The sequence below is a fragment of the Dufourea novaeangliae genome, unplaced genomic scaffold (assembly GCF_001272555.1).
Source record: "Dufourea novaeangliae isolate 0120121106 unplaced genomic scaffold, ASM127255v1 scaffold46, whole genome shotgun sequence".
Lineage (NCBI taxonomy): Eukaryota > Metazoa > Arthropoda > Insecta > Hymenoptera > Halictidae > Dufourea > Dufourea novaeangliae.
Window position 1 is genome coordinate 407,956 of NW_015373926.1, and position 14,356 is coordinate 422,311.

The 14,356-nt window shown below is 33.6% G+C and overlaps 1 protein-coding gene across 1 annotated transcript in view; it reads right to left on the minus strand.

Moving 5' to 3' along the window:
* Window positions 1-259: 259 nt before the first annotated feature.
* Window positions 260-14,356, minus strand: part of LOC107195049 — a 30,282-nt gene continuing 16,185 nt past the window's right edge. The window contains exons 7-12 of the mRNA XM_015584812.1: window positions 13,286-13,478; window positions 11,271-11,481; window positions 6,880-7,186; window positions 1,676-1,821; window positions 888-1,104; window positions 260-475 (exon numbers count right to left, since the gene is read on the minus strand). Of these exons, the coding sequence (XP_015440298.1) occupies window positions 260-475; window positions 888-1,104; window positions 1,676-1,821; window positions 6,880-7,186; window positions 11,271-11,481; window positions 13,286-13,478 (1,290 nt within the window). The remainder of the gene's footprint in view (window positions 476-887; window positions 1,105-1,675; window positions 1,822-6,879; window positions 7,187-11,270; window positions 11,482-13,285; window positions 13,479-14,356) is intronic.

Sequence of the window (14,356 nt, forward strand, 5' to 3'; positions counted from 1 at the left end):
ATACTTCAATATAATTTCTCATTTTTGTTACCTACGGTCATTGTTATTTCTTAAACAATAAATTAAAATCAAATAATGTTAAACCGTACAGCATTGATTTGTGATATTTTTTTTTTCATTTGGAAACTTTTACTTATGTTTCTTTTTAATAATAAAATTCAAGTCATTCCAGAAAAATAATTTATATAAAACTCTTTTTTATTAATGGATTTTAAAATTATTCATTAGATTTTAATTTTTGCGTGATTGAGTGAACAATTTAGAAGGGAACATGCTTCTTGTTTTCCCGCATGAGATACAAGGCTCGTAAAAGTGCCCGATAATCGATTTCCAACCGACCACCTCTTTCAATGGAGAAACATTTGTGCACAGTGTCAAGTTCTCTGATACTAATTAATTGTAGCATACGTCTGACGGAAAGTGCTTTGATCAAGCACTCTTTTGAGACAGTACCGATATTTTCTCTGTCGTAATCCTGAAACAAAAGAATACGAATTGCATATTAAAGAATTAATTTGCATTAATATGATAATTATATGTTTCGTTTCTCCCCCATACAGTTTTTTATTTAAGCAAAACTTCATCTACTCTCACTAGTCTATGAGTTCTTATTCACCCTATTATGCCTTTAAGTTCAATTTCCACGATTTTGTCTCACTCATAGTTCATATCAAGGAATACGTATTTGTTTTATGTTTAACATTATGTTTAAAGTTTTACAATTATAACATTAGTTAAATATTTATAGTATTCAGTATTTAAAATTCTTAAAATATAAGTGAATAAATGTCTAATTTGAAATATTACAATTTAATATCACAATTCAATTTTTGCATATAATATTCCCTAATTATTTTCAATGGTATATTTTGTATATGTGTACTTACCTGGAATAGCTCTTCGAGGTTCGGCTGTTGTATCGTGGACAACTTGTCCATTGCTATCGTAACCATACGTCTCTCATCGAAATTCAAGAATGTTTTAGGAGAAGCTTCCGGGGGGACATGCTGCACTGGCGTTAACAGTGGTTCTCGTTCTAGACCTCCAGTGGCAACAGCTTCCTCAACAGCATCTCCAAACTTTACGTAATCCACGTAATCTGGTCTTTAAAATAAAATGTTCAACGGGATATTAGTTCTTGTAATTTCAACATTGTCAAATGTGTCATTAATACATTCGTATCATAAACGCTGCTCAAAATTCATTCACAAGTCACTTCCTTCAATTTTAAAATGATTAAATAATCGATTATAAAATTATTAAGAAGATACGTATAACAACTTAAATTTCTAGAGAAATGAAAAAAAAAAAACGTCAATGCTATATATTATATTTTATGAAACGATCTACAAAAACAAAAACTAAATTAAATTAAAAAGAATTATAGAAACGAATTTTTCTCCACAGCGTACCTGATCAGATCTAGGATAAAGTTAAATTTAATTAAACTTCTTTAATGTTTGTATTATAAGACTTTTTTACATTAACAGTATTAATATAACACGATTATAATAATTAAGAATAAAGTAATTTAATCGAAATGTTACATCTAATTAAAAAACAACCGCTTAAAAAAGAAATGTTTATAATAAAATCAATTCTTTCAAAGTTTGTGTGTAACTCCACATGAGTAAGTTCATTTTCAATTTTAAAATCAATATAATAAATGTTGTACCTGAAAGGTGATCGAAAAACATTTATCAGAGTCGCCATTTCTGTACAAGTTAAATTACAACGGAGTTGATCGAGACCTCGTAAAAATTCAGTCTTTTTTATAACAAACTCTTTATGAAGATCATATTGACGCATGAACTCGATTACCTACACATAAAACAAAACCCATAGCATTAGATTATGAAACCATAGACGATTGTACTAATGTTATATAACAATTTTGGGTTCCAGTGTCATTAAAAATAGAGATATAGTATTGTGTCAAAGTTTGGTAAATTTCAACACTGGTCAGTTAAGATACGTATAACAACTACAATTTGTACATAATAAAAAAGAAGCGATAACTATATAGAATAGAGTCCACCCTGCCAATGATTTTGATATATGTTATGAAGGTAATTTAAGTAATTAATATCAAATCATTGAAAACTAAGTAGAGATTTGAGCCTTTCACGGCCCGACATCTTACAGTTCTTACTGTTGAGGCTTTCGGGTGTAAGCCGTGTCCTTGTGGAATTGTTTTCTCAACATTTCGCAAGCATTGCAGCTACCTTCATTAGAGGATCGAAAAACACACTGATACTGATGTGTGCCTTGTGGTGCTCCTCTAATATACTGGAGCTTGCTCATGTTCCTGTTCATTGCTTACCAATCAGAAGAAATGTTAATTGGTCAGCTGAAAAATTAAAAATTGGGAGGAGGGATCTCTAGATTGGGTTCAGGTGGTAGCCTGTATCTCTGTTGATGTTATTACGATGTTTCAGCATCTCCAACGTTTCCCGGTATTTTCCGGGAAAGTATCCATTGGTCTTTGCTATAACTCAACTATGTTAGAACCACCTTACAACAGAACGGTTTCTCTAGAAGTAAAATAAATCGCAAAATGAACAGAATCATGCATCCAAAAGATAGACTATCCACCTTCAACAAAACGACAAACAGAAACACCAACGGCAACAAGCGGTGTTCGAAGTGTTGTTCATTACAATCAATGCACTTGCGTAACCGGATTATGAATGAGCGAAGAACTTTTTCTAGTGCTTTTGCAATTATTGCGGCAGATGTACTAATAATATATTCTCGCATATCTTCGGCCGTCGTCGTTGGTGGCTCGCGATAAACTTCATTTTTTAATGTTCCCCAGAGGAACTAATCGAGCAGCGTTAAATCTGGCGAGCGAACTAGCCAAGCAATGTTACTGCCACGTCCGATCTAAGGATTAGGAAGCATCTATTTAATATTTAAACACCCTATATATGTATTAAAACTTATTTTGTAAATATGTCGTTAACTATTAGGTTTAGAACGTATGAAGATCAATACATTTTTATTCAGAATTTATAAAATTTCCAACAGTCAGAAATGATGGTGGTACCGGGTTTGATCTGCAATATTTGCGTATAACATCAAGTAAAGTCTCAGAAGATATATTACAAACAGATTCGATAAATGAACGTTTGCTTGAACGCTCGATGCTACCAAAAATCCACTGTTTAGTAACGAGACGTCCTTGATTGTATTTCCACTTGACACTTTCGCTTCGCCCTCGATCTAGACAAAGCGTTTCTCCACCCACAAAACATAAATATAATTTCCAACCAAAACTAGCCCAATCAATAGCTGTATTTGGATAAGTGCCCAATTCATTTTCTAAAATTCCCGTCACGGTAGTCTGACTGAACGATATATGATAACTGATAACCGATAAATCGACAAATGTCTTGAAAAGGAAGGCGTATATTATGAAACCAAAAATCCTAATTACAAATTAATTTTTATGTTGCAATTTTTGTAACACGCTTCTTATTCTGTTTTTTTAACATAAAACACTATACTACACTTAAATATTAACTCATTACAATCGAATTTCATTGCATTTCCATATTTAACGTTATTCATGTTACTGTGCATTACTTTTCATTTAACCCTTCTATTGTGTTCGGGTCTATGTCTATATGACCCGATCGAATTTCTAAGTTAATATTACTTTCTTATTTAGACTTCGATTGCGTACAGGTTTGTTGACTTTGTTAACTTCCATGTATATTTTCAAATGTTGAAAGAATTTTTCATGAAATTTATTATAAATATATATAACAATAATTGTTACATTTATTACGTTCGGGTCACTAAAAAAAACGTCGTTCCACTAACAACAATGTATTGGTTATCTGAGAACAGTGAGAAACGCCGTGATTGAAAACGAAATTCGCCACAAGTAAATTTCTTCAGTCACAAGCAAGTACATAGTCGTAGCAGTTAGTTGTCCGAAAATGAGTGAAAACAATTTTGAATATTTTTCCGATTGTGATATCGAATATGGATCTTAGTACGTGAGTAACTGAAGATAACTTATCAGGTGCTAGAGATACATCTTCTAGTTTAGTGAATTAAACACGTATACTATGTAATGAAGGAACTGCAGATAATACATGTGAATCCAAAAGTGGAAAAATAATATCGTCATCGATACCTCCACATCGGTCTGGTCGTCATAGATCAGAAAATATCAACTTGAATCCTGAAGTCACAAGCATACTTTATCAGTTTCAAGTGTTTATCCTTCTTTTGCTTTTTTAATAATTCTTTAAATAAATGTTTATTGTGTTGTATATTTTCATAATAATTGTATCTCTTTATCCTACAAGAATACAGTCATGGTATTATTGTCCATTTTATAAAATTATACATGTACTTCTTTATCGGGTCTATATGACCCGAACATAATAGGCGTACGTATTTATGAACACAATAGAAGGGTTAATCAAAGAACTGATTAGTTTGTTGTAATTATTGCATATACTCAAAAATTCGTGTAATTCCCTTTTATTTATGTTTATTATTGCTTTAGAACAGAAATGTTTCGTGAAGTAAACAGACAGGTTACATTTACTGAAACAGACACAAGAGTAAGTAAACATTCAAAACATTTGAAGCTGATTGTATAGGGAAATAATTATCTCGAATTACGAAAAGTAAAGAAACATCGAGCAATTCCCAGAGACAATGATCTTACAGTGTATGACATGTATGACAATATTAGAGCTGTAGACTATGCAGCACCTTGAAAAAATACTATACATGTTGTTAAAAATATGCGCATAACTTCGAAACTAAATAGCGGCGGTTACATGTTAAAGTATACATATAAAATTAATAAGGATATTGACATTTATAACATACATATATCAAGGTCATTGAAATCGGCGAGCTGGACCCTATTCTACATAATTACAAAAAAGGTGAACATCCGAAAAGTACTCACACCCTAATGACCCTAATTTTCACATGTGTTATCAAAGTCGCCCTTCCGAGTAACCTGTAAAAGGTTTGAACCGCTGATCACTAGTTATTAAAAAGTTATTCACAAAACAAAATTTGAACTTTTGTAACGTACTATCTGTAAATAATACTGTTCAAAGCATTATGCTGATCCGAGTTGGTTAGAGCTATGGTCTGTTTTCCGAAAGAAGAGCCTTCGGGGGTCGCCCTACCTCGGCACGTGGCCTGGTGGGGATCCAAGATCCAACGCGAGCTGCGTATTTCGTGCGACGTTGTCACGGTCTCAATGCCACTGTGTGTCTCTTTCTCGGTAAACCAACTTCCTTCTTTACCCTGCGATTTCCACGTGTAGCGTATAATAACCTTCGTATTAATTTATTCCCCTTTTCATATGTTGCTCAATATTTGGTTATAATACATTCTTTCAAAAGAAATATACTTTTTCTTATTCGTGTATTTTAACTTTTGACGTGTGACAACGTTCAGCGTCTCTTCAACATTCCCCGCTATTTGCAGGCAATGGATGATTGACGGGCGCGTGCCGAACGCAGTCCCCACTACTTGAGATTGTAGGTAGGTCCTTCTCGAGAGGTTTGTAATGCGTACGATGCAGTCAGACGACCGTAGACGAGGACGCACGTCGACGGTCGAACGTCATTGGCCAAGACGCAAAGAGTGAGAGAGATGCAAGTGCCGTAGATGTCTCGCAATCGCGACAACACCGCGAAAAGTCGGGCCTACCTCCCAGGGCTCTTCTTTCGAAAAACAGACCATAGGTATGTAGTTAAAAAAAAACACTGTTCAAAGCATTATATTGTTCTGAATTAGTTAGAGCTAGTTAAGGGGGGAGACTCCGTGGCCCGTGTGCTGTGTCCGTGCACTCACACAATCAACGGGAACCATGTATGTATACGCGATACAAGAGAGTTTTTGCATCTTTTTATGAAATATATGTGTAAGTATATAACATCTCCATTAATTAGGTCAATAAATGATAAATAACTATTGTTTCTCGGGAATGCCATTTCAAGTATTTCGTATGTAATAAAAAAAATTAGCATCATTGCTAGTACAAATAGAAAAGGTTTATCGTTGCACACATTAGTACGTAAGTATTGCTTCATTCTTGAATCTCTTTCAGTCGCACCATTCTGTTCCTATGTTCGGCGAGAGTCGAAATCTCGCCACGAGCCGTAGGTATTCCATCGTTCTCCTGATGGGCAGAATTGTCAAAAATCGATACTGTCAGGCAACACTGTCTTCGCGTAGTAAATACACAAACCCAACTTGATGGTAATGGGGAAAAAAATTTATTTGTGGGTATTGCCGTTAGATGTCATATTATTAAGCTGTTCCAATTATCGATTATGTGTTTTCGTTAGTGTCCGATTGATTATATCAGCGCTTCGATCGATTCGGAGTTGGCCCCAAAGGAGTCTCCCCCCTTAAAAAACAAACTGGTAGAATAAGTACTTGCTTATTTCGTCGTTGAACTCCGCGAAAAATCCGCGGTGATAATAATGATACCTTTTTTCTTGAACTGTCTCTAACCAACTCTGAATTATTTTTTTTTCTTAAACTATCCCTAATTAATTTTGAAACATTACACTGATCGGAGTTGGTTAGAGACAGTTCAAGCATTTTTTTGTTCGTAACTTTTTATAGTCCACGATTGGCGGTTTAAACCTTTTGGAGGTTATTCAGGAGAGTGATCTTGATCAAGGTCAAGGTCACCGCGTGTGGGTGCTTTTCAGAAGTTTATCCATTAAGTAATTAAACAGATAAAAAAAATATAACTTGCATTTCCAATAAAATTAAATGTTCTCCAAAGGTAATAGAAATACGAAATTTTGGGACAGAAATACAAATACGGAAAATGTATTAGAAAATAAAATATTAAAATGCAAATATCAAATAATTTACTTTTACTCTTCCTCGTACAACCTTGGCCTTAATTTTAGCTAAAATTAATACGATGTTTGTTTCATTCATATCAGCTTTCGAAGCCGGTTTTTCAGAATTGATTTTCTTCTTTTCCTCCAACACAGAATCATAAAGCGGTGACTCAACTGGTTTCGATTCTAACTCTTTTAAAAACCAGATGTAATTGAAGCCTAAATCGTCGATATATCTTTGTTCCAATGCATATTCTTCTTCTTGGGAAAGCAAAACTGTCGCGGTGGTAAAAACTTGACGTAACTGGGACCGTGACACGTGACCTTTGTTATTTCTACGAAATGTCAAAATATTAGTAATGAGATGTACAGATTTTTTTATTTCAGACACAGTTGTTCACAAAAGTATTCAACAACCTTAGACATTAAGAAGTAGAGCCGCCCCTAGAGTCTGCAGAGCCCAAGGCAAAAGTCAGTATTATTAACACGTTGAATGCCGTGGGGGTCACCGGTGAACCCCACTCTAGGCAGTATACTTTTCAATGTTATTAATATTGGACTATAAACCGGTGAACTTCTACACACTACTACACAAACTAAATGTCAGAAGTATCCTTATATGCATATGTATGTATATGTATGAAAGAAAGTCTGTCTGTCCCTATGTTCGCTTATAACTTAAGAACTACTAGATCAACTTCGATACGGTTTGTTTCATCGTGTAGTGCAATTCTCGGGAATCGTTTTAAGCTATACATATAAATTTTTCGATTTACCAGCGGGAGTAAAAATACTGAGCGTATTCGACGATTCCGGCGGAATCCCCTTGGAACAGTCGAGCGAAAATGTAAACACGTGCGCTTTCCGTCCTTGAGTCGACGGTGAGCTGAGGCAGAGAAAAAAGTTTAAAACGCCGCGTATCGATGTGACAACACAAATGGAACTTTAAAACTTTTTTATTTTTGATTCTCAATTAATGAAAACTTTATTAACATATTAGTGAGATTCTTCTGGTTAAAATGATACCAAACATGATATAATTTTGTAAGTAAATATGATCCAAATTATTTCATGTGTGGTATCAATTTAATCAGAAAAATCTTACCAGTATCCTAAGAAGAGTTGTATGAACGAAGAACCGGAAATAAAAAGGTTTCATCGTTGCATTAACATGTTCTCACGGATTCGTAGCTTTTTGTATTTTTTTGGCTGCTCTTTGGCTGACTCTGACTACCTTTTCGAATTTCACTCGCTGTCCTTTTCTTCGATTCGGACTCACAAGAGAAGGTTCCGAACCCGAAAATTTTGATTTTAATGAAAATTAACATGAATGTTTTACGTTTTTTCATTTTTTTTAAATGTAACTTTGTAACGGTACGAGATAGAACAAAACTTTAAATATAGAAATTGTTCAGTTCTTTTAAACTATTACACCACCAAGAGAAAAATTTTCATCGATGCGTCATGTATAAACAAAATTATTTTTCTGTTATTTTCTACATATAAATTCTTAACTTTCTTCGGTGGGCATGAGCTCTGAATATTCACTACACTATGTTCCACAGCCGGGGCCCAATCTCTTTGAACTGCTGAGTATAAGTAACGTAATACATATCCAGAACTGGAATAGAAGCCTGTTGATTATTATATAGTGAATACAGTTCGACACTATATTGAATATTATATAGTGTCGAACTTTTTGCTAAGAGCAGTATTGTCCAGGGGGTATAATACTGTTGAAATAAAAAAAAAACATTTTTTTATTAGTGATTCTGGAAGACACATGCTTAAAGAAAAAATTATGAAAAAATTCGAATAATTGGAGTAGTCATAGCGCTAAACGTATTCAAGTTGGCAGTTTAATAATGGCCTCACCAAGCCGTATTGGCGTGTAGATGCACAGTCATAAAACACATGGACTAAAATTTAAATTTCGGATTGTGACATTATTAACTATCTCAATGTAATCCTGGGGCATTAAGGATCAAGTAATCACAAAACTTTTTTAAGTTTTGGTAAAACCTGATTTTTTAACGATTTGTGCGTACCTGTTTCTAGGTACCTATACCTATTCTTTGAATTAAAATATCTAATATTTGAATCCAACAAAATTTGTTTCATTTATACCAGAGTTGCATAACTTCTACCACTGACGAGGTAAAAGATTCTAAAAAATAGTCCTTTAGCATTCCAAATTACGAAATACACATTTTTTTAGTCTTTATTATCAAAGTAAAACAATTTTAACAATTTTTCCCGGGCTTTTTTTTATTTTTTCGGAAACCGTTTGGCACACAAACAAAATAGTAGAATATAAAACATGCTCCTTGTCTAGATGTACAACTTATGTCTGACACGTTTGTTATATGATCAATAACTTACAATTATAGGATAATAGAATAACGTCAACTTTGAGTGTTGTTGAGTAATTATTCAAATGTTTAAGGGCCCAGGGGCTCCTTTCCCCCTTATGTGATTCAGCTCAAACTTCATTTCACAGATTATTTTTTTACTGATTGGAACTATTTTGGGGGTTACTGCAGAAAAAATTCGGATGTTGAAAATAACAACCACCCTAATGTATACGGATTATAGTTGCGCAGTGTACAGAATCATGTTCAGCGCTCAATAAATACAATAATTTGCAACTTACTGTCAATTCTTTTGTTTGAAATTACTTGAAATAGCGTACACAATAGACTGTAAAAAGTACAAATCTGACGATTACTTGGTATCTAAGAGATCCAACCCAAAAGTAACCGTCAATTTTAATCGTTCAATAGTCCTGTACTCTGTTAAGCGAGTTTTGGGTGGATTTGTAAGTAGGTTTGTAAATAGAAAACTACACCAAAAACCTATTTTTAATGAACATTTATTAATTTATTTTAGAACAAATGTTCATTAAAAATAGGTGTTGACATAGTCTTTTATTTACAAACCTACTTCCAACTCCAGGCGAAATTCTCTTAATACCTAAAGTTTATGACCAACCTTGTGATATTATTATTTTATCTGTTGTATACTTCGGAAGAGCTATGCTTATGAACTTCTAAATTTTATACTCTTATGTCTTATGTCTTATACCATTAATCCCAGAACGGCACTGTTATATTTTTCGTACGTACAATATGCCACTATGGGGTCACTGGCACCCCCAAGGCTGATAAAACTACATAGGTAATGGCAATGTGCATCTATACTGTTGCGAATTTTCGCAACTAATTACTCATTTGCTTGTCCCTTGTCTTGGTCAATACATTTAAGGAATTTATCCTGACATAGGGACTTGGATGGTATGGGAAAAAATAAATTATGAATTATCCCTTGAAAATAACAATCTTTACTATAAAATTAACTGACAATGAGCATCTAATAACACGACGACTGATAACACTGTTCAACACATTTTTCTTTTTTTCTTACCTCATAACCGTTAATAAAAGTTTCTAATAGAACTTTATGAGCTGAATACGAAACTGCAATCCGTTTTTTTTTCAGCAGGCCAAGTATTTGCAAAAATCAATTTTTTTTTAAATTGCAAAATTTAACTTTGAATGTGTGTTGTGCTTTTACAGTAGCAGTTATTCAGTTGCTTTTGTCAAGAAATACATCATTCTCTGGACGCTCCCGAACAAAATTATGTAACTGTTATATTATGGACATTTAAATATGTTTAAATAATAATTGAAGGGGAAAAACCCCCGAAAACACACCAGCTTTTGCTGATATTCTTCCATTTATTTTGAAAAAAGTACCACTGCCGCCGTTACGTGTTTTGCTGAACTACATTTCGCTTCTCTAATGAAAACAATACAGATTTTGTAACTTTCCTTGACACCTTCCTTAACCCCTTAACCTACAACTACGGGCATAGCCCGTAGTAGATGATCGGGCCAAAAGTGAATATTACAGGCATAACCTGTAATACGATAATCGGGCCAAATATAAATATTAGCGGCGGCGCCCTCCTAAAGTTATAAATATTTGTAGAATATGTGATAAGTAAATCGTAGGTTAAGGGGTTAACAGAAAGGTCCGCTCTATCGCATGCTATAGTTAGATTTTCTCATAGACCCTTAGTTTTGTAAATAAATTGAAGAATATCAGCTAAAATTGGTGCGTTTTCGGTATGCTTTTCAATTTAATATAATAACAGTTTACATCATTTTGTTTAGGAGAGTTCAAAGAATTATTTCGTGTCAAAAAAACTGAATATCTATTACTGTAAAAGCACAACACACGTCCAAAGTTGATATTGACTATATTTGTGAAGCCATGTCATAAAACACAGTAAATTATCAATTATATGGATCAATAAAATCAATCATTTCGTGTGCAAAAATTTAATATCCCGATTAAAAACATTCGACATTCTTGTATGTACAATAGCCTATCAATAAAAAACTGAAATGAGTGTACCTGTCATAATCTTTAAAAAACTGCTTTATCCAAATTCTTCGTTCATTGACACGATGTCGGACTTTTTGTAATGCATCTTCACAAAGATCTCTTATATTTTTTGTCTCACATTGCCAATTTGGCGCTCCTCTCCTTCTCAACTTTGCTATTTCTGTTGGCGGCGAATCAATTCTCAAATTTGGCAGTTTTTCAAGTTCCTTGACAGTAAATACTGAGGGCGTTAAATACATACAACATTAAATGAAAAAGTAAGTTTCGTGAAAACATTAAACGGTACAGCCGGATAAGAGAGCCAAAATTGCCCTTAGACCGAATGGGGCTTGTGGTCGACCTTTCGATAGCTTACCAAGAACGTGGACCAATTTTCAATCTTCTATCTCGACCAAAAGAGTAGAAACAGGGAAAATTTGGATTATTTCATTTTTCCTCTATTTCCCCTTTTCAATCGCATGCAAAGATTTTGTAAAAAAAATCTGATAAATGTAGTTACCGGGGCACGTGTTAGAGAATTTTTTTCGACTTCGCAAAAAGGCCCATTTCACACATACGCGGTGTCCGTTTCTACGGCACCGTTTCGAAATTGTCTTGAATTCGAGCAACAAATTCGAATCACTTCGAATCTGATTCAAAGCTTAAAACTCTTGAACGTATTGATAGGTCATGGGTCTTAAAAGTCTTAATCGTCTTGAAAGTTTGGAAAGTGTTGAAAGTTTCGACAGATTTTGAAAGCTGGATGAGTTTTGAATATCTGACAGGCTTTTTGATTACTTTTGTTCAAGTAGGATCATTGACAGAAAATATTAAAGAATGTATGTGTGAAACAGGACTTAGCCACTAAATCGGCGGCGTTCTTGGCAAAACGGTACAGTATACCCTCGATGAGTGTTCGAAGGATCCTCGGCAATGAACACGAAATATTTCACATACTAATGGTCATATGCCACTGAAAGAAATATCATTGGCTTCATAATTCCAAGTTCTATCACTCTACTAAACCTCATTAAAAAGTCAGCGTTACACCTGAGGATCCCTCCTTGTCAGTGCCGAGGAGCCTTCGAACACTCTTGAGGATTTACTATAGTGATGTGCGAGACCAACGCAGAGGCACTGTGTGCTTGCGCACGCAATAATTAAAAACAAATTTGTAATATAGTACAATTATCTGTTATGATAGTTTATACCCCATAATCTAAAATCTTATGTTGCTTATTTATTCATGATATTATAACCTATCTTTATGTACGAACTAAAATTTAATTCACAAACTAAACACAAGCCCATGCAAGGGCGGGTACGTCAGGTAGTTTAGAATATAACACATGCAACATAGTTTCTATTGAGTTTATTTATCTTCTTTAATTTATATGTTGTTTTGCTGAATATCGAAATACTTAATATCGTAAAATATACATATTTAATAAAGGAAATACAAAAATTAAAATCATAAGTTACTCTTTCACAAAAAGACGTCGAAAAAAATGGGTTTTTCATTTTTGCAACTACAGTGCACCTTACCAAAAAGTTTGCAAAAAATCGTGGACAATACTTATGATAATATGCTGTTACTGTAATAATTATATGAATTTTAAAACATCAATAAGAAATCCGAATTTTTCGGTATTTTTTAGCGTTTCTAATCTTTTACAACTAGGATTCTCAACCTAAAATCGGAAAAAATTCTCTAACATGTGCCCCGGTAACCACAATCTATCAAATCTTTTACAGAATCTTTACATGCGATTATATACAGAAACTAGAAGGAAAATGGATAATGCGGTTTCTCCCTATTAGATACTATCCTCTTGATCAAGATAGAGAGTATTAAAAGGTAGTACATATTAAGAGAGTATATCAACTGGTACAAATTGTTTTTTCTCTGTAAGCTATCGAATGGTCCTTCACAAGTCCAATTCGGTCTAAGGATACTTCTGACTCCCTTATTCGAGTACATATATCCTTTGAGTTGAACTATATATTTTCAACATTTAACATATTTTTAAGTAAATTTTTAATACCTTGATCGATATCATCTGCAAATGTACGCCAGCACACTCGATCCGGATCGTTTGGATCTTTATAAAACGTAACCAGAACGTCAATCTCCGGTTTTGCAAGATACAAACGTCCCAAGGTGGAAATCTGAAGACCATCTAACCCTCTTTTAAATTGCGCAATCGTCACTTTTCCAACATTCAGGGGATCAAATCTCTGTCAGTATTTGTTTGTCATTATTATACAATGTAAGAGCTTCGACTGATTTAGTCGGAATAAAATCATGAATAGCAATTGCCTGAAGGTCTGCTCTATCGCATACTATGGTTAGATTTTCCCCTACGCCCATAGTTTTTGAAATAAATTGAAGAATATCAGCAAAAAGTGGTGCGTTTTCTGTGTCCTTTTCATTTTTATCATTATTGAAACATATTTAAATGTCTATAATATAATAACACTTTACATAATTTTCTTCGAGAGAGTCCAGAAAATTATTTGATGTCAAAAGCAACCAAATAACTATTACTGTAGAAGCACAACACACCTCCAAAGTTGAAAATTTGCAATTTAAAAAAAAATGTAATTATTCAAAAACTGCACGTGCTGGGAATAAACGACTTACAGATTCTTATGCAGCTCATACAAATCTATGAAAAACGCCTATTGAAAATTACGAGGTTGAGAAAACAAAATTTGCTGAATAGTGTAATTTTACCTATCTGAATATTCATGACCGAAATATTTACTGTTTAACAGATTAGTTATTGAATATGATTTTACTGTTAATGATTTTTATTGGTAAAAGTTACATTTAGAGGATGCAATTCCGATGACCTTAAAAAAAAAAAAAAAAAAAAATTTTGTCGAATGCTTGTTATAAACAAACTTTGGTAACCAGAATGGCTACAGATTTGATGTAAGATCAGCTATTAACAATTTGCTTCATAATTCAAACAATTTTTCCCGAGCTTTTTTTTATTTTTTCGGAAACCGTTTGGCACACAAACAAAATAGTAGAATATAAAACATGCTCCTTGTCTAGATGTACAACTTATGTCTGACACGTTTGTTATATGATCAATAACTTACAATTA